The sequence below is a fragment of the Argopecten irradians genome, chromosome 2 (genome assembly GCF_041381155.1).
Source record: "Argopecten irradians isolate NY chromosome 2, Ai_NY, whole genome shotgun sequence".
In the NCBI taxonomy this organism is placed as follows: Eukaryota; Metazoa; Mollusca; class Bivalvia; order Pectinida; family Pectinidae; genus Argopecten; species Argopecten irradians.
Genome location: NC_091135.1, coordinates 62,762,985 through 62,784,438, shown reverse-complemented (window position 1 = coordinate 62,784,438; position 21,454 = coordinate 62,762,985). Strand labels below are relative to the sequence as shown.

General features: G+C 35.7%; 1 protein-coding gene across 2 annotated transcripts in view; it reads left to right on the top strand.

Moving 5' to 3' along the window:
• Positions 1-20,655, top strand: part of LOC138316194 (DDB1- and CUL4-associated factor 11-like) — a 32,329-nt gene extending 11,674 nt beyond the window's left edge. For both annotated transcript variants that reach the window (XM_069257770.1, XM_069257769.1), the window contains exons 8-18: positions 135-237; positions 2,220-2,263; positions 2,511-2,634; positions 3,256-3,313; positions 4,575-4,667; positions 6,179-6,271; positions 7,919-8,008; positions 10,252-10,315; positions 10,584-10,736; positions 11,857-11,963; positions 14,435-20,655. In XM_069257770.1, the coding sequence (XP_069113871.1) occupies positions 135-237; positions 2,220-2,263; positions 2,511-2,634; positions 3,256-3,313; positions 4,575-4,667; positions 6,179-6,271; positions 7,919-8,008; positions 10,252-10,315; positions 10,584-10,736; positions 11,857-11,963; positions 14,435-14,641 (1,136 nt within the window). In that variant the 3' untranslated portion in view covers positions 14,642-20,655. The remainder of the gene's footprint in view (positions 1-134; positions 238-2,219; positions 2,264-2,510; positions 2,635-3,255; positions 3,314-4,574; positions 4,668-6,178; positions 6,272-7,918; positions 8,009-10,251; positions 10,316-10,583; positions 10,737-11,856; positions 11,964-14,434) is intronic.
• The last annotated feature ends 799 nt before the right edge of the window (positions 20,656-21,454 follow it).

Here is a 21,454-nt window from a genome sequence, read left to right as displayed (position 1 = left end):
ATTTTTGTCACATCACAATCAACAGAATGTGCGATTAATCAATGGTAAATTGTACTACCTGGTATACCCACATTGTTTGTGTATCTTGAAAACCCTGTATTGTTGGTATCATAATTGAATATATAATTTTACAGATCAACATATACGGATATATGATACAACCAAAGGTAACTTTAACTTGCTCAAGACAATACGCGCCAAAGACGTCGGGTGGAGTATACTTGATACAGCATTCAGGTATTATCTCGGTACAATTTTTGTTTTTTGTTGTTTTTTTTTGTAATCATCCAAATCTTGTCATCATTTGGCCCCTGTTGTAGTAGGGACATTAAACCAAACAATATTATCTAATGATAATACTTAAAATTCAGTTCCTGTACCTCAGTATATTGAAATTCATCAACATAAGTTGCATAACATCTTGGTCAACCAGCTAGTAAAAAAATAATTTTGCTGGGATTCATTTATCCAAAGTTAAGCTTTTTTTGGCATATTTGGCTGAATATCTGTGATATAACATAATTATTTGTGTTTCTCTAGTGATATATTGTCACTACTGGAAGGTGTGTCTGACCAGTCTATTAGATAACATACATTGTAGGGTTTCTGTAGGGACATATCGTCACTACTGGAAGATGTGTCTGACCAGTCTGTTAGATAACATACATTGTAGGGTTTCTGTAGGGACATATATAGTCACTACTGGAAGATGTGTCTGACCAGTCTGTTAGATAACATACATTGTAGGGTTTCTGTAGGGACATATATCGTCACTACTGGAAGGTGTGTCTGACCAGTCTGTTAGATAACATACATTGTAGGGTTTCTGTAGGTACTGTTACATGAACGAATAACAGAAAGGAGAAACCAGCAGCTAAATTCAAAACACAATTTAATTATATATACAATATTATACAGAGATGGTTTACAATATCTAGAGTAATTGGTGGTGGTACAAGAGTAATACGATGATTTAAAGTGTTACTTATCTGTATGCGAATGTCCTGGTATAATCCTTGATCCTTCCAGGTTTCAAATTAACAATAATCACAAATCCACAAGGAAATTGAATGTCCACCGATGATTTGTAAAGTTCCAGGCAATATGAATAAATCCACGCAAAGTGTTGTAATAATCCACAGATAAAGTCACAATAGCTCTCCCAATAGAATCTTATATGGCGCTGTACAATTCTTGATATGTCTTATTACAGGTTTCATTACAGCTCTAATTACAGTTCTGATTAGCCTTGGACAGCTGGAGTATATATAGCTAAACCCTAATTCAAGAATATTGGAGAACCTTCTACTTCTAGAAATATCTAACTAAAAGCAGTAAACAAATAAACACACATAACTTTCTGGAAATAGATCATTCTAGATCTCTACTTAAAATCAACATGTTTACAAACATATTTGTTTATACATGATTATATTCTAGAAAGTTCTATAACCTAAATCAATGATATGACCTTCATAGGATGTATTGATAAAAAAAGCTATAGGAGTTATCTCCCTTATCTCATAACTACATGTATTTAGTGTCATACATAACAGTACATATATAGTCACTACTGGAAGATGTGTCTGACCAGTCTGTTAGATAACATACATTGTAGGGTTTCTGTAGGGACATATATCGTCACTACTGGAAGGTGTGTCTGACCAGTCTGTTAGATAACATACATTGTAGGGTTTCTGTAGGGACATATATAGTCACTACTGGAAGATGTGTCTGACCAGTCTGTTAGATAACATACATTGTAGGGTTTCTGTAGGGACATATATCGTCACTACTGGAAGGTGTGTCTGACCAGTCTGTTAGATAACATACATTGTAGGGTTTCTGTAGGGACATATATAGTCACTACTGGAAGATGTGTCTGACCAGTCTGTTAGATAACATACATTGTAGGGTTTCTGTAGGGACATATATCGTCACTACTGGAAGATGTGTCTGACCAGTCTGTGAGAAATAAATTTTAGGGTTTATCACTAAAACATAAATTTTAGGGTTTCTCTATTGATATATCGTCCCTACTGGAAGACTTGTCTGAAAGAACGAGGAGAATATTTTTATTCAAATACTGTAGTTTTATGTTAAAGAACTTTCTACAAATGTCAATCTTCTATTTACATTTTTAAATGTTTGTCACTCTACCCTTTCTGTAATTACTAGACTGCCATGAATACCAGACTTATGATTGTTGATGTTTTCAGTCCTGATGGTAACTACGTTATCTACTCTAGCTGGTCTGACTGCAGTAAGTATTCACTTAAGTTGTCACATCTAAGTACAAGTTCACTTTTATTTTGCTTCTTACTAAAAGAAATTTATTGCTTAATTCCTTAATGTTCCTCAAATGGTCTAAATGTTATCAGATTATCACTTCACTAAGAAAATTTTAAATAACACCTTTACACGATATGTAAAAGAGGGTTTTTTTCACAAGCATAGTTGAATATACAGCCATATGATAAATTAAGCAATTCAATTTTGTAATTTTTCAGTTCATCTATGCAATATACAGGGAGAATATGATACCCACAATGCCTTGCACCTGTTTCCTGGGGAACACAGCTTTTGTATATTTTCACTGACCTTTTCCTACGACAATCGAGAGATATTAGGAGGGTAAGACACTGTGTATACGATGTCTGTAATTCATTCTCCAATTATCTGTATACAAACTAATCCAAACATGACATCAATCACTTGTGATTTTTTTGTGATTTGTTTAGCTCACCTGCCTAAAGTGAGCTTATGCCGTTGCGCAGCACACTTCGTTCTTCTGTCCCTCCAGTTTCAACTTTTCCATTTACATAACTCTTCTTCAAAAGTTAGAAGGCTAGAGACCTGGTATTGGGCCTATAGCATGCTGGGTAAAGCCTACCAAATTTCACTAAATGAATAATCTTGATCTTCATTAAAAGTCACAGGGGTCAAATAGGTTGAAGTCTATTAACAATTATCAATATCTAAGAGGCCTAGAGATCTGATATTGGGCCTTATCATGCTGGGATTTAGAGCTCTCAATATTTTAGTGGTAGTCTAAATCAGAATTGTTGCATTAAAATGTGATTGCACTAATTGCATTTTTGTATGCCATTTACATAGCTCTCAATGACTCACAATCTGACTGTCATGACTCTGTCTCAAATACTTATTATTTGAACTCCATATATACATGAGTGACAGGTTCACCTAGGCTTGTTGAGAATTTCCCTGCTGTAGAGTTATTCCCTGTTGTTTCAGAGCTAATGATGGCTGTCTGTATGTGTATGACAGAGAGAGCAACCAAAGGACACTCAGGGTGAGTTCTGTCTACAGTAGTCTTACAGTATTTATATGCATGTACTTGAGGTCTGTGTCAACGATCCTGTTATTTTATACTGTACATTTATCACAAAGACACCTGTGGAGATAGAGAGATGTTTTATTAATATTTATATTGATGGTTTATTAGCTCACCTGGCCCAAAGGGCCGGTGAGCTTATGTCATTGCGCGGCGTCCGTCGTCCGTCCTTCCGTCCGGCCGTCCGTCAACATTTAATTTAAATCGCTACTAGTCATAGAGTTCCACATGGATTGTGACCAAATTTGGCCACAAACATCCTTGGGGAAGGGGAACAGAACTTGTATAAATTTTGGCTCTGACCCCCCAGGGGCAGGAGGGGCGTGGCCCAATAGGGGTAATAGAGGTAAATCCTATAAATCATTACTTGTCCTAGAGTTCTACATGGACTGTAACCAAATTTGGCCACAAACACCCTTGGGGGAAGGGAAACAGAACTGTATAGATTTCGGCTCTGACCCCACGGAGGCAGGAGGGGCGTGGCCCAATAGGGGAAATAGAGGTAAATCCTATAAATTGCTACTTGTCCTAGAGTTCTGCATGGATTGTAACCAAATTTGGCCACAAACATCCTTGGGGGAATGGGAACAGAACTTGTATAAATTTTGGCTCTGACCCCCCGGGGGCAGGAGGGGCGGGGCCCAATAGGGGTAATAGAGGTAAATCCTATAAATCGCTACTTGTCCTAGAGTTCTACATGGATTGTAACCAAATTTAGCCACAAACATCCTTGGGAGAAGGGGAACAGAACTGTATAAATTTTGGCTCTGACCTCCCGGGGGCAGGAGGGGCGGGGCCCAATAGGGGAAATAGAAGTAAATCCTATAAATCGCTACTTGTCCTAGAGTTCTGCATGGATTGTAACCAAATTTGGCCACAATATCCTGGGGGGGGGGGAAGGGGAACAGAACTGTATAAATTTTGGCTCTGACCTCCCGGGGGCAGGAGGGGTGGGGCCCAATAGGGGAAATAGAGGTTAATATTAAAATTCCTTCAGAAAAGAAACAGTGAACCTGTATTCAGAACATGACGTGACATTACAAACCAGGTGAGCGATACAGGCCCTCTGGGCCTCTTGTTAATATTCATATTTATGTTTTATTAACATTCATATTGATGCTCCCGAGGATGATCAGGACAATGCTATAGATACTGTACTAATTTTATGTTGACTCCTATATCCATGCTGAGTGCTTTCATTGAATTGTTTTTCTCTCAGATTGATGCCCATGAAGATGATGTTAATGCTGTGGCCTTTGCTGATAGTTCCTCCCAGATATTGTTTAGTGGTGGAGACGATGGTTTACTGAAGGTGAGTTCAATGAGAGAAATGTCTTTTGTAGATCTTTGGTATTATTGTATCATTCCGATCTTTCAGAGTTACTTTCCTTCATTTCCATGAAGGGAACTATCTCTGGTAGATGAGAATGCATTGTACAAGCTATGTATGGTATAAATGTTGTCTTTCTGTTACTAAAATAACTCATTGAGGCTGATTCTAGGCCTGATAAATCATTGAGGCTGATTCTAGGCCTGATAACTCATTGAGGCTGATCCAGGCCTGCATGATAACTCATTGAGGCTGATTCTAGGCCTGATAACTCATTGAGGCTGATTCTAGGCCTGATAACTCACTGAGTCTGATCCAGGCCTGATAACTCATTGAGGCTGATTCTAGGCCTGATTACTCATTGAGGCTGATTCTAAGCCTGATAACTCATTGAGGCTGATTCTAGGCCTGATAACTCATTGAGGCTGATCCAGGCCTGATAACTCATTGAAGCTGATTCTAGGCCTGATAACTCATTGAGGCTGATTCTAGGCCTGATAACTCATTGAGGCTGATTCTAGGCCTGATCATCTTCAGGGAGATATTACTTTGTTTTGCCTGATTCTGTTTTCTCACTGATAGACCATTACCAAACTCATATGTTATTAGCTCACCTGGCCCGAAGGGCCGGTGAGCTTATGTCATGGCGCGGCGTCCGTCGTCCGTCCGTCCGTCCGTCAACATTTCCTTTAAATCGCTACTTGTCCTAGAGTTCTGCATGGATTGTAACCAAATTTGGCCACAAACATCCATGGGGGAACGGGAACAGAACTTGTATAAATTTTGGCTCTGACTCTCCGGGGGCAGGAGGGGCAGGGCCCAATAGGGGAAATAGAGGTAAATCCTATAAATCGCTACTTGTCCTAGAGTTCTTCATGGATTGTAACCAAATTTGGCCACAGACATCCTTTGGGGGAAGGGGAATAGAACTTGTATTAATTATGGCTCTGACCTCCTGGGGGCAGGAGGGATGGGGCTTGATAGGGGAATTAGAAGTAAATATTCAAGTTCCTTCAGAAAAGAAACAATGAACCTGTATTCACAACAGTACTTGGCATTACAAACCAGGTGAGCAATACAGGCCCTCAGGGCCTCTTGTATTATTTTACCTATCACTAAGCTTTACTTGTGTCCGTATCTGTAATTTAGCAACCATAGAAGTTATTGTACTGTCTAGCATAGGTCTACTTGTTCGTATCAGATGTAAGAGGATAAATGTTACACAAGATTTTCCCTGGATACTTATTTTGAGATACTTAAATGACTTGGGTGAAGTATGATATACCATTGATTAGTCCCACCTTCCGGTGATTGTGACGTCGTGTTTTACGGTAATTTTTGTGATGCCACAATCACCAAAAGGTGGGACTTATTGACCATAATTTGTACTTTACTCATGTGGTTTTGGTTTCTCGAAACCCCTATGATAATCCACCATACTTGATTTTGTGAATTGATGTGATTTTATAAATGTGATATGATTCTGGTTAAAGGTGTGGGATAGGCGCACCCTACGGGAGGAAAGACCGATCCCTGTTGGAACAATGGCAGGCCATTCTGATGGGATCACCTACATAGATTCCAAGGTACTGTACATACAATTACAGTCAAACCTGCTCTAACGACCGCCTGTATATAACGACCGGTTTTTAGACTCCCCGTGCATTATTACTATATAATGGCACTCTGCATAACGACCACCTGTCTAATGTGGCTAACGACCGGTCGTTTTAGCCCCGTCAAAGTTGTATAACGACCGGTCCCTGAGATCGACTTTTCGAGTACGGAGTACAGTGTATGTGTAGTAGCGTCCCTTTGACCTACTTCCGGTAATTGGCTCCCTTTGTAAGCAAATGGCAGCCATTACTGAAGCCCAAGCTATGAATTGTTTATACAGTATTGTTTGGTTTATAACCTAGCGGTCGTAACATTTGAGGTACAAATATGGTTGCCAACTTAAGGATGGAAGTTTTAAAGACCGTTTATGCCTATCAAAGACTGAAATTATGTTTGGTCGCGAACGCCATGTGCACGAAAAGATCACTCGTAAAGCGTGATTTTGAAGCCACAACTCGGATGATACGGTAGGCAAAATAAAACATGCCGATTTATTTAATGTGTTCCGTTATTCATTGTCGATATTTAGTATTGTTTTATTACTAAGAAATGGCCTGTACTTAAGATATTTCAAATAAGGCCATTAAATTTACGTTCTTCTTCTTTACGATTAGAGTCAGTCGGATTATCGCCCGTTGTGACCCGGGTATATTCTCGACGTGTTTCTAAATAAAATACGGTCCGATTTCTTGGTAGAAATGTTACTGAAAGTTAATATGTATACCTGCATTGTGATTTTAATAGTTTTTAGACTATATATTGTGAGAAAACGCCTCCAGATCGATCTTTCATGTTCCGAGATTAATCCGTCAAAACTGGTTACACGGCAACATTACATACGACTTGCCAGCGAGAATGTGTTGTAAAAAAAATATTACACGCATACATTTTCTGAAAATAATCGTTCACAGATTATTCCGGGCCATGTGAAGTCAGTAATTAGGTAATGATTATGTTCATAGCTGAAAAAAATCTACTATGTATCAAAACGAGTTGATTTTGTTATGATCGAAATTTCCGATTGCATTAAAATAAAACGAACACAAATCACGGAAATATATTGAGACAATTATTTCTTAAATAATGCATGACAATAAATATATAAACATCCAGTAGCAGGTCTGTTTTGTATTAATACACTTCTGTTTTATTTACTGGCTCATTGGTTGGCATGAAAGCCCCAACCTGTCTATAAAGGCAACCTGTCTATAGTGACCGTTTTTCTGTCTCCCCTTCAGTGGTCGTTATAGACAGGTTTGACTGTAAATAAGGTTCTATCCTCACTTGTCAGCAGTCTATGTTAATTGACCGGTAGTAACACTTGAAAAGCTATCCATATTTCACTCTCAGTTCGTGTGGTAATACGTCTATCAGCTACATTTACCATATGGAAATAACTCTCTTTTAAAAAGTTTGTAATGCTTTTATGTATCTTAGGATTTGTTATGAACTTTCATAAATTGTATATATATTTTCCCTGATTTGTTATGAGCTTTCATATATTTACTTTGTCTCTTAGTTCTGCTTTTTATTATATCGATATCTGACAGAACAATATCCTTCCTACAAAATCAATCTAGGGTATCTATTGGAATATCTTTACATTACTCCTTTAGGGAGATGCAAGGTTTTTACTATCGAATTGTAAGGACCAGTCCATGAAGCTATGGGATGTCCGCAAGTTTGCATCCGAGGACGGCATTCAGGTATGTGAAGGACTCCTAATGGGGCTAATTGGAGAACAGAATTTGCTGAATTTAATGAGGCAATGTTTGGAAGGGGGGGGTTGTTGTTGTTAGTTTTTGTACCCATTAATGGGGCCATGTGAGGGACCCAATTGACTGTGGAATACACTATTACATGGGAATATAGAAAACGAGTAATGCTGTTAACTGATGGATATTGTGTATGTATGGTTATGATGATATTGTGTATGTATGGTTATGATGATATTGTGTATGTATGGTTAAACTGATGGATATTGTGTATGTATGGTTAAACTGATGGATATTGTGTATGTATGGTTAAACTGATGGATATTGTGTATGTATGGTTAAACTGATGGATATTGTGTATGTATAACTGATGGATATTGTGTATGTATGATTAAACTGATGGATATTGTGTATGTATGGTTAAACTGATGGATATTGTGTATGTATAACTTATGGATATTGTGTATGTATAACTGATGGATATTGTGTATGTATGGTTAAACTGATGGATATTGTGTATGTATAACTTATGGATATTGTGTATGTATAACTGATGGATATTGTGTATGTATGGTTAAACTGATGGATATTGTGTATGTATAACTGATGGATATTGTGTATGTATGGTTAAACTGATGGATATTGTGTATGTATAACTGATGGATATTGTGTATGTATAACTGATGGATATTGTGTATGTATGGTTATGATGATATTGTGTATGTATTGTAATGATGATATTGTGTATGTATGGTTATGATGATATTGTGTATGTATGGTTATGATGATATTGTGTATGTATGGTTATGATGATATTGTGTATGTATGGTTATGATGATATTGTGTGTATGTATGGTTATGATGATATTGTGTATGTATGGTTATGATGATATTGTGTATGTATGGTTATGATGATATTGTGTATGTATGGTTATGATGATATTGTGTATGTATGGTTATGATGATATTGTGTATGTATGGTTATGATGATATTGTGTATGTATAACTGATGGACATTGTGTATGTATGGTTAAACTGATGGATATTGTGTATGTATGGTTAAACTGATGGATATTGTGTATGTATGGTTATGATGATATTGTGTATGTATAATGATGGATATTGTGTATGTATGGTTATGATGATATTGTGTATGTATGGTTATGATGATATTGTGTATGTATGGTTACGATGATATTGTGTATGTATGGTTATGATGATATTGTGTATGTATGGTTATGATGATATTGTGTATGTATAACTGATGGATATTGTGTATGTATGGTTAAACTGATGGATATTGTGTATGTATGGTTATGATGATATTGTGTATGTATAACTGATGGATATTGTGTATGTATGGTTATGATGATATTGTGTATGTATGGTTAAACTGATGGATATTGTGTATGTATGGTTAAACTGATGGATATTGTGTATGTATGGTTAAACTGATGGATATTGTGTATGTATGGTTATGATGATATTGTGTATGTATGGTTATGATGATATTGTGTATGTATGGTTATGATGATATTGTGTATGTATAACTGATGGATATTGTGTATGTATGGTTAAACTGATGGATATTGTGTATGTATGGTTATGATGATATTGTGTATGTATGGTTATGATGATATTGTGTATGTATGGTTATGATGATATTGTGTATGTATAACTGATGGATATTGTGTATGTATGGTTAAACTGATGGATATTGTGTATGTATGGTTATGATGATATTGTGTATGTATGGTTATGATGATATTGTGTATGTATGGTTATGATGATATTGTGTATGTATAACTGATGGATATTGTGTATGTATGGTTAAACTGATGGATATTGTGTATGTATGGTTATGATGATATTGTGTATGTATGGTTATGATGATATTGTGTATGTATGGTTAAACTGATGGATATTGTGTATGTATGGTTAAACTGATGGATATTGTGTATGTATGGTTAAACTGATGGATATTGTGTATGTATGGTTAAACTGATGGATATTGTGTATGTATGGTTATGATGATATTGTGTATGTATGGTTATGATGATATTGTGTATGTATGGTTATGATGATATTGTGTATGTATGGTTATGATGATATTGTGTATGTATGGTTATGATGATATTGTGTATGTATGGTTATGATGATATTGTGTATGTATGGTTATGATGATATTGTGTATGTATGGTTATGATGATATTGTACCTTTATCTCATCTGTAGGCAACAAAGAAAGCTGTAGCCAGGCAGAAGTGGGATTACAGATGGCAGCAGTTCCCAAAACGTGGTAATTAGTGTTTCATCATCGCATATCTGTCTCGCAGATTAACATGATCAATGTGTTCTAACAGTCACTTTTTCTTAATGAATTTCAATGCTTTCTGATATTATAGACAAATGTAACTCTTTTTTAAATGTTAGACACAATTTAGATACCTTGATGAGTTAAAACAACATATTTAGCTAGGTATATTGTGTAAAATTGTGAAATTGGACATGATAGATGTGAGAAATGCATATTTTTGCACTTTGAATGCAATGTTTTTTGTCTACAGCCTCCAAGAAGAAGATTCTAGCAGGGGACTCTTCTATAATGACTTATCGAGGTCACTCCGTGCTGAACACCCTGATCCGATGTCACTTCTCACCAGAAATGACCACCGGTCAGAGATATGTCTACTCTGGCTGTGCTAGTGGAACTGTTGTAGGTTAGTGTCCTTTTTTTCCATTATTAGTGTCAAGGGAACTTAAAATATTGTATCAAAATGGACACTGATTACGGTATTACAGAAAAATCAGAAAAAAATCTAAAAAAAAAAAACCAACATCTCTTTTTAACTCTTTCTGTAATCATGGCACATCATTCTGTCACAGTAAACATACACATGCCTTATTTCTTTTTTAGATGCATTATTACTTAGTGATTCACATGTGAAGGAGCTGTAAGTTCATGTAATATCTGATACCATGTGAAGGAGCTGTAAGTTCATGTAATATCTGATACCATGTTAAAGTTATTTATAAACATCACATGTAATATCTGATACCATGTTAAAGTTATTTATAAACATCACATGTAATATCTGATACCATGTTAAAGTTATTTATAAACATCACATGTAATATCTGATACCATGTTAAAGTTATTTATAAACATCACATGTAATATCTGATACCATGTTAAAGTTATTTATAAACATCACATGTAATATCTGATACCATGTTAAAGTTATTTATAAACATCACATGTAATATCTGATACCATGTTAAAGTTATTTATAAACATCACATGTAATATCTGATACCATGTTAAAGTTACTTATAAACATCACATGTAATATCTGATACCATGTTAAAGTTATTTATAAACATCACATGTAATATCTGATACCATGTTAAAGTTATTTATAAACATCACATGTAATATCTGATACCATGTTAAAGTTATTTATAAACATCACATGTAATATCTGATACCATGTTAAAGTTATTTATAAACATCACATGTAATATCTGATACTTTGTTAAAGTTATTTATAAACATCACATGTAATATCTGATACCATGTTAAAGTTATTTATAAACATTACATGCTGTAAAACATTGTTAAATCGATGGGTAGGGTCATTAATATAACTGCAGCTCCTTCTCTCATTTTGACTATTAATAAACAATTTATTCCTGTGTGTTTTTCTCCATCTGCCAGCTTTCTTTCCATCATCACTGCATTCATAAAAAACACTACTGAGTTACTCTAATTGTTTTAAGATATTTGGTACTAAATAATATTTTCTTAAATTATAACTTAATTATGTGAAAATGTTTCAGTGTATGACCTGTTGACTGGTAAGATAGTAGCCAAACTGTCAGGACACAACACCTGTGTGAGAGACGTGTCATGGCACCCGTATGAGAATATCATTATGAGCACCTCGGTAAGTACCTGGTAGACTGCGACAGGACTTAATGTCTTACTCTCCTTTGTATGTCAGTATTTGTATAGAGTAGATTATCTTATGATGAAGAGAAACTTAAATCTTCTATTGTCATTTATAGCCTCATCCCATCCTGAAATGAGAGGGGTATATAATGTAACCAATGTCAATCATATCAGGCTCCAATTTCTCAAAACAAACATGCAAACTAAGTGAAAATATTAAAGATGCTCCACCGCCGACAGAGCATAAATGATATTCATAATTTGAACAATAATTGGTGTTTAATCATGTATATATATGTCTAATTAACACAAAAAATAATATAAAATAAATTATGTTGCCTTTGGTGCATGGGCAAACAGTACTCCATTCCATATAGGATATAGTGCCACGGAATTTTTAGCCCACCATCATCAGATGGTGGGCTATTCAAATCGCCTTTCGTCCGTGGTCCGTCATCCGTGCGTACTTCCGTCCTTCCTTCCGTACTTCCGTCCGTCCGTCCGTTAACAATTCTTGTTACCGCTATTTCTCAGAAAGTACTGAAGGGATCATTCTCAAATTTTATATGTAGGTTCCCCTAGGACCCTAGTTGTGCATATTGCATTTTGGGACCGATCGCTCAACAAGATGGCCGACCAGCGGCCATCTTGGATTTTGATAGTTAAAGTTTGTTACCGCTATTTCTCAGAAAGTACGGAAGGGATGTTTCTCAAATTTCATATGTAGGTTCCCCTAGGACCCTTGTTGTGCATATTGCATTTTTGGACCGATTGCTCAACAAGATGGGCGACTGGCGGCCATCTTAGATTTTGATAGTTAAAGTTTGTTACCGCTATTTCTCAGAAAGTACTGAAGGGATCTTTATCAAATTTCATATATAGGTTCCCCTAGGACCCAAGTTGTGCATATTACATTTTGAGAAAGATCGGTCAACAAGATAGCCGACCGGCGGCATTCTTGGATTTTGATAGTTAAAATTTGTTGCCGCTATTTCTCAGAAAGTACTGAAGGGATGTTTCTCAAATGGCATATGTAGATTCCCCTAGGACCCTAGTTGTGCATATTGCATTTTGGGACCAATCAGAGAATAAGATGGCCGACTGGCGTCCATCTTGGATTTTGATAGTTAAAGTTTGTTACCGCTATATCTGAAGGGTTGTTTCTCAAATGTCATATGTATGTTCCCCTATGACCCTAGTTGTGCATATTGCATTTTTAGACTGATCGGTCAACAAGATGGCCGCCAGGCAGCCATCTTGTATTTGGATAGTTATCGCTATTTGTCTGCAATTACTGAAGGGATATCTCTCATATTTCATGCATAGTTTCCCCTTGGGCTTTAGTTGTGCATAGTACCTTTGGGACTGATTGGTCAACAAGATGGCCAACCTGTTGCCATCTTGGATTTCACCTCTGATTCTCAGAGAACAATAAAGCGATTTGTCTTAAATATTATATGTTGTATATTTGAAAAAGTTTGAAAAGCAGGAAAAAGATCCTTCTTTCCATTGTCAGACATAGATCATTCTATGGTGGGTGCCAAGATCCCTCTGGGATCTCTTGTTTCGGGATGCAATTAATTATTTTTTTTATATTTTTAACTTAAAATAAAATTAGAAGCTCAAACATTTCAATGGAGGTAATGGTGTAAAGTTAGTAACTTTTGTAACTGAAGAAAAATATTAAATTGTCTGCTCCTGTTTTTGATAGTGAAAAAATACCATTTTCAGCGGCGGAGCATCTTTATTTTTTTTCACTATGTAACTTGTGTTAAAACATTTGACTTAAGTCAGTTTTTGACTCAATTTTTGTTTCGGGAAATCTGGGCCAGATTCTGTCCATTTGATCCCATCCCACTTTGATGTATTGTACTGTAAATCAACTTTCTTTTGCAGCTACTAAATTTTGCAATTTTCATTTCAAAGCAAGTTCAAAAAGAGTAACATTTGTAGATTCAAAAATTGAATGAAAATTCTTAATTATGATGACATCAATTAGTGGAGATAAACTTTCATGAAATCAATTGGGTTACAATATCTGCAATTAAAGTAAATCGCACACCAGGGAAAGTTAATGACTGCTTCTGTCACTATTTGTTATGTTTGAACACCAGTGCTAGTAATGACGGGCACTTAGTCTGTAATATGTGAGACAGCTGTAAGTAAAGTAAATCTGATACTACTGTACAATGTTCTCTGGTTGTAAATAGTTCTTAGATGGATTCCATTGGATTGTTCACTTGGATTTGAAAATTAGTTTTTTGGTTTCCTTTCACTGCTAAATTGTTATATTTTTTCATTTGGACCTGCAAGACTGATTAATATAATACAGTATCTTAGTTTTATTCTCACTTTTATTTTGATGACTCGGAAAAACTTTACTGAGTCAATACCATCTTGGATGACTTAAATTTTCCATTTATGAAAAGGAACTTGTGTATTAATTTTCTCCGCTGACTGTTTTAGTGGGATAGCTCTGTAGCAAAGTGGACATACAAGTACCAAGATCCTTCCGAGGATGAACAGGAGTCAAGTTGTGATGACAAAGATGACAACGATTCTGATGAGGAGTCATATTACCGACTTCGTCGCAGAAGTGCCCGTGTTAGAATGATGCAGAAAAGGCGACAGAAAGCCAACGTATGTGTCGAAAAATGTGGTTTACTGGAATAGACTGTTTAAAGGAGTTGTGATACATTTAAGCCTGTCAGACTGTGGTACGGGTAGAGTGCATTCTGACATATTGTTACACATATCGCTTCCGTTACCATGGTATTATTTTGGGTGTAAACATTCAGATTACACTACAGTATACAATCTATATTTGTTCACTACAATTAATCGTTCTTTCTTCATGCATGTCTTTTAATATTGGTCAATTTTAATACCAGCATTGGTAAAAAACACATGTAGACTTTTTTATTCCAAGCGTGCTGCGGTGGTTGAGTGGTTAAGATATACCGACATAGTACCACAAGCCCTCCACCTCTGGGTCTCGGGTTTGTATCCCATGTGGGGCAGTTTCCAGGTACTGACTGTTGGTCAGCAGTTTTTCTCTGGGTACTCAGGCCTTCCTCCACCATCTAAATCTGGAACATCCTTACATGACTCTGGCTGTTAATAGGAAGTTAAACTAATCACACCAACTTGTTTATTCCAAAACACTGGTCAGAACTCTTACTTCATTACTTCACATACTGAAATGAAAATATCCATGGTCCATTTCATGATCTAATTAAAGCCAAATTCGTATTGTATATTTATGATATTATTTTTAGCCCACCATCATCAGATGGTGGGCTATTCCAATCGCCTTTCGTCCGTGGTCCGTCGTCCTTCCGTTCGTCCGTCCATCCGTCCGTTAACAATTCTTGTTACCGCTATTTCTCAGAAAGTGCTGAAGGGATCTTTCTCAAATTTCACATGCTGGTTCCCCTAGGGCCCTTGTTGTGCATATTGCATTTTGGGACCAATCGGTCAACAAGATGGCCGACTGGCGGCCATCTTGGATTTTGATAGTTAAAGTTTGTTACCGCTGTTTCTCAGAAAGTACTGAAGGAAACTTTCTCAAATTTCATAAGTAGATTCCCCTAGGACCCTAGTTGTGCAGATTGCATTTTGGGACTGATCGGTCAACAAGATGGCCGACTGGCGGCCATCTTTTATTTTGATAGTTAAAGTTTGTTACCGCTATTTCTCAGAAAGTACTTAAGGAATCTTTTTCAAATTTCATATGTAGGTTCCTCTAGGACCCTAGTTGTGCATATTGCATTTTGGGACTGATCGGTCAACAAGATGGCCGACTGGCGGCCATCTTTTATTTTGATAATTAAAGTTTGTTACCGCTATTTCTCAGAAAGTACTTAAGGAATCTTTCTCAAATTTCATATGTAGGTTCCCCTAGGGCCCTAGTTGTGCTGTGCATAGTGCATTTTGGGACCGATTGCTCAACAAGATGGGCGACCGACGGCCATCTTGAATTTTGATAGTTAAAGTTTGTTACCGCTATTTCTCAGAAAGTACTGAAGGGATCTCTCTCAAATTTCATATACATGTTCCCCTTGAACCCTAGTTGTGCATATTGCATTTTGGGAGCGATCGGTCAACAAGATGGCCGACCTGCGGCCATCTTGGATTTTGATAGTTAAAGTTTGTTACCGCTATTTCTCAGAAAGTACTGAAGGGATCTTTCTCAAATTTCATATGTAAGTTTCCCTAGGACCCTTGTTGTGCATATTGCATTTTGGGACAGATCGCTCAACAAGATGGCCGACCGGCGGCCATCTTGGATTTTGATAGTTAAAGTTTGTTACCGCTATTTCCCAGAAAGTACTGAAGGAATCTTTCTCAAATTTCATATGTAGGTTCCCCTAGGACCCTTAAAGTTGTGCATATTGCATTTTGGGACCTATCAGTCAACAAGATGCCCGACCGGCGGCCATCTTGGATTTTGATAGTTAAAATTTGTTACCACTATTTCTCAGAAAGTACTGAAGGGATCTCTCTCAAATTTCATATACATGTTCCCCTTGAACCCTAGTTGTGCATATTGCATCTTGTGAGCGATCGGTCAACAAGATGGCCGACCGGTGGCCATCTTGGATTTTGATAGTTAAAGTTTGTTACCGCTATTTCTCAGAAAGTACTGAAGGGATCTCTCTCAAATTTCATATACATGTTCCCCTTGAACCCTAGTTGTGCATATTGCATTTTGGGAGCGATCGGTCAACAAGATGGCCGACTGGCGGCCATCTTGGATTTTGATAGTTAAAGTTTGTTACCGCTATTTCTCAGAAAGTACTGAAGGGATCTCTCTCAAATTTCATATACATGTTCCCCTTGAACCCTAGTTGTGCATATTGCATTTTGGGAGCGATCGGTCAACAAGATGGCCGACCGGCGGCCATCTTGGATTTTGATAGTTAAAGTTTGTTACCGCTATTTCTCAGAAAGTACTGAAGGGATCTTTCTCAAATTTCATGTGCAGGTTCCTGAAGGGGTCCAGTGCATTTTCGGACTTATTGGTCAGCAAGATGATCGACAGGTAGTCATCTTGGATTTTGATAATTGAAGTTTGTTACTGCTACATATCTCAGAAAGTACTGAAAGGATCTTTCTCAAGTTTCATATATAGTATGTAGTAAAAGTTTGAAAAGCAGGGAAAAGATCCCTCTTTCTGTTGTCATACATAGATCATTCTTTGGTGGGCGCCAAGATCCCTCTGGGATCTCTTGTTTTCTGTTAAAGATGCTCCACCACCGAAAGAGCATAAATGATATTCATCATTTGAACAATAATTGGTGTTTAATCGTGTATATATATATATATATATATATATATGTCTAATTAACACAAAAGATAATATAAAATAATTCATTTTGCCTTTGGTACATGCGCAATCAGTACTTCATTCCATATAGGATATAGTGCCACGAAATATTTGAGGGATGCAAGTAATTATTTTTCATATTTTTTTTAACTTTAAGTAAAATTTGAAGCTCAAACTTTTTAATTGTGGTAATAGTGTAAAGTTTATAACTTTTGTAACCGAAGAAAAGTACTAAATTGTCTGCTCCTGTTAGTGATAGTGAATAGTGAAAAAATACCATTTGTCAGGGGTGGAGCATCTTTAATTCTCTTACTTTGTAATTATATTTGTGCATAGTACTAAGTTATTATTTGTTGATTTTGAGGACACAAACTCAGGTCAAAGGTTACATCATATCCTAATTTCCTGTATACTCTACTGTACATAACTAGATTTATTTAGCATGTATAAAGTATTTAGATATCTTGGTTGGTTGATTAGCGTGGAGATTGCAAAGAGTTGTCCCAATAGACAACGACAGGTTGTTTGTAAAATGATATATAGTTGATGAATAGACAACTACAATGTGACCTGTGTGTTAAGACCAGTTGGCTATTAAATGTATATTACAGATACAGTAAAACTTGCTGTTAAGAATTGATTGTTGCCCATGTACACATACTATGTAATCATTTAATTACGGCTGCCTTAAGGTAGATCTGTAAACAGGAAATTATATCAATAATGAAGGCAAAGCATTGAAATGTATTTCAATGGTCTATGATAAAAAGCAAAACTGTAATTATTTTAATGGTCCAAATCTGTTAAATTGGATGAATGAATCTTTATCTTTGAATGAAAGCTGATCATGTTATACATTGTTCTACATAACAGTTACTAGATTAAGTTTGAAATTAAAATGCTTAATAATGCTGAAATTTATATCAATTATAATACATGTATACATAGAAAATCTTGATATTGGTTATAGGATGACTGTGTAGAAATGATTGATCTCGTTGTTATTAATCAAAATACAGCAAACTTACTTATAAGTTAGCTAGTTTATATTTACCTACAAGTCTTATTCACTTATCAGAAAAACACATCTAGAAACATATATATGTACCAACAACCTTGACATATGAAGGGCATTTAGTAGACTTTAGATATGTTACATAATTATGCCCTTGACATATAGTGGTAAGTTTGACCTCAACGTTCAATGCATGAACAACCTATATGTTACATCTAGAAAAAGAGTTCTCCTGACCATTTTTTGGTTCCTAGTATGTAAACTTTATGTCGTAGTTACATATTTTAATACTTTTTGAACTCAAACTTTTCTTTTTTTTTAAATTATAATGAATGTACTATATTACACATTGTTTTTGTTTGTTATTTGAATATTTATAAGTGTTTTAGTATAATATGTAATCTGCATTTTATGTTAAGTCTTAAAAGAACAGGTACCTGTTAGGTTATAAAAAGCTATTTTGTTTATCTATATTATGTTTGAATTTTAATTGATTTTTATTTTCATTTTAATGTCTCCACTGATATGTAGACTACTGTTTATTATTTTCTAGTTCTGTAAATTTATCCTATAGTATGTGATTTTTGAGGTCATCTGACCGGAAGACCTATTGTCATCATGCACCGTCCGTCGTCGTGCGCCGTGCGTAAACTTTTCATTCAAACGACTTCTTCTCAATAACCGAAAGGTCCAGGGTACTGATGTTTGGCCTGTAGCATGCTGTGACAAAGGGCTACCAAGTTTGTTCAAATGAATGACCTTGACCTTCATTCAAGGTCACAGGTCAAAAAGGCTAAAATCTTTAAACAACTTCTTCTCAAGACCCAGAAGGCCCAGAGTACTGCTATTTGGCCTGCAGCATGCTTGTATGAAGTGCTACCAAGTTTGTTCAAATAAATGACATTGACCTTCATTCAAGGTCACAGGAGTCAAATAGGCTAAAAATCCTTAAAACTACTTCTTGTGAATAACTAAGAGGCCTAGAGACCTGATATTGGGCCCGTAACATGCTTTTATGAAGGGCTATCAAGTTTGTTCAAATGAATGACCTTGATCTTCATTGAAGGTCACAGGGGTTAAATAGGCTTAAATCTTTAAACAACTTCTTCTCAAGAACCAAAAGGCCCAGGATACTCATATTGAGCCTGCAGCACGCTGGGATGAAGGGCTACCAAGTTTGTTCAAATGAATGACCTTGATCTTCATTCAAGGTCACAGAGGTCAAATATGCTAAAATCTTTAAACGACTACATGTTGTTTCATTTCAGAATATTTTATTGTAGTATTACAATTGAGATTGGGCAACAGGCTATGCCTATATTAGCCCTCTCCCCGGTAGCTACAAGGCTATGCCTATATTAGCCCTCTCCCCGGTAGCTACATGAATAACAGTACAATACATAAAATCCATCAATAGCATCTCGTTAACAGAAATTACAAAATAATTTAGGAGAGTCAACTACATTGTGTTGTGCTTATAGTCAGATGACCGTTAAGGCCCATGGGCCTCTTGTTATACTTTTTCTGTCATAATAAATTATTGTTCTCCATTTGATCATAAATACACAGAATAGTTATATTAATCAACAATGAGCCTATTTTTGCTTATATAAAGAGTGACAATAAAATGATCCTCATGATATCACGCCTTCCACTAAGACGTATCTGTTGCAGTGTATGTATAGTCAGTGCTATACTTCTGAACTAAGGATTGACTTTAAGGAGGCTTGAAGTTTGATTTACTGACGTGATATGAAACCCAACTGTGTCCAGGCAACAATACATCTCCTATTGTCTCTGTTATAAGTCGGTTTGATAATTATAAGATAAGTAAGTTTCCTTATTTTTATGCTTGATATTATTCAGTATACCCTCTCTTGTTTAATTCTGAGTGTATGTTTTGCAAAAATGTGTTAAAATTTTAATATCATGCCAAGCAGTATTTTGTGGTAAATTACATTTACTGGTACAATTCAAATGTACATAGTAGAAGTTAAAATTAGCAAAGTAGATAATTAAAATGTATGATTTTATCAATACATGAGGAACTAAGATTGGGTTCTTTTAGAATAGAATCCAAATGGAATAATTTTATTTAGGTTTCTTATGGTATTAGTATAGTCAGGAGATAGATATGCAAGGGAGATAACCTACTAAAATTTCGTAATAGCCCCTCTTATATAGAAGGATTCATGTGTATTCAATGTGTAATTAAGAAAATGATTGTAACTAATTGTACTTTTGTAAATACTTTGTAAATTAACATCAGATGACAGATTTTGTTATCAGGAATGTATTATTAATAAAAAAAAATATTGAAAGAAATAAAAACAATCAAATGAATTATCTGTTTGTGGTGTTTTAGCTTGCATGTCAGAACACTTATGAATTAAAGTCATTATTCAATGGCATAAAAGTGGATTTATGATACTATAAATTGGGATAATTTGGCATCAAGAAATTTTGGCATTTTTGTATCAAAATATGGTGGTAAAATTTGGCGTTTCCCTGTGCCGTGTTAATTTTAACGCATCATTTGATTTGATTGAAATATGTAAATTCTGAAGATTTACTTAGTCTATGCACATAGATCCCGCTACGATGAAGAACTGACGTGATTAGATTTGAAGCCATATCGATACAAAGACAACCCTCTGAAATATTAAATTTGTCTTCAAAAGAAGTGATTTATATTCACGAATGATATACATGTTTGCACAAAAGAAAAACTCGCACAGGTAACATTTTTTTACAGTTGACAGAGTATACCTTAAGTGTATGTTTATATAACGTGATTGAGTAATTTACCCAAGAGTATGTATTCACATACCTAATAGATTGATTGTTATATACAACAAATAAATGTATAACAAAATTTTGGCGCTATCATGCCAAATATATGACCACATCCAAAATACCCCATTTTAAAGTAACAGAAGTCATGATTATATAACTGATTTGACATTAGTTTGATGGCCTTAACTGGTTCTTGAATAATGTACCGCTGTGGCAAAATGGTTAAGTGGTTCTACTGCTAGCCCTTTATTACATGTTCCAACACTCTACCACTAACCATCCATCATGTGTTCCAACACTCTACCACTAACCATCCATCACATGTTCCAACACTCTACCACTAACC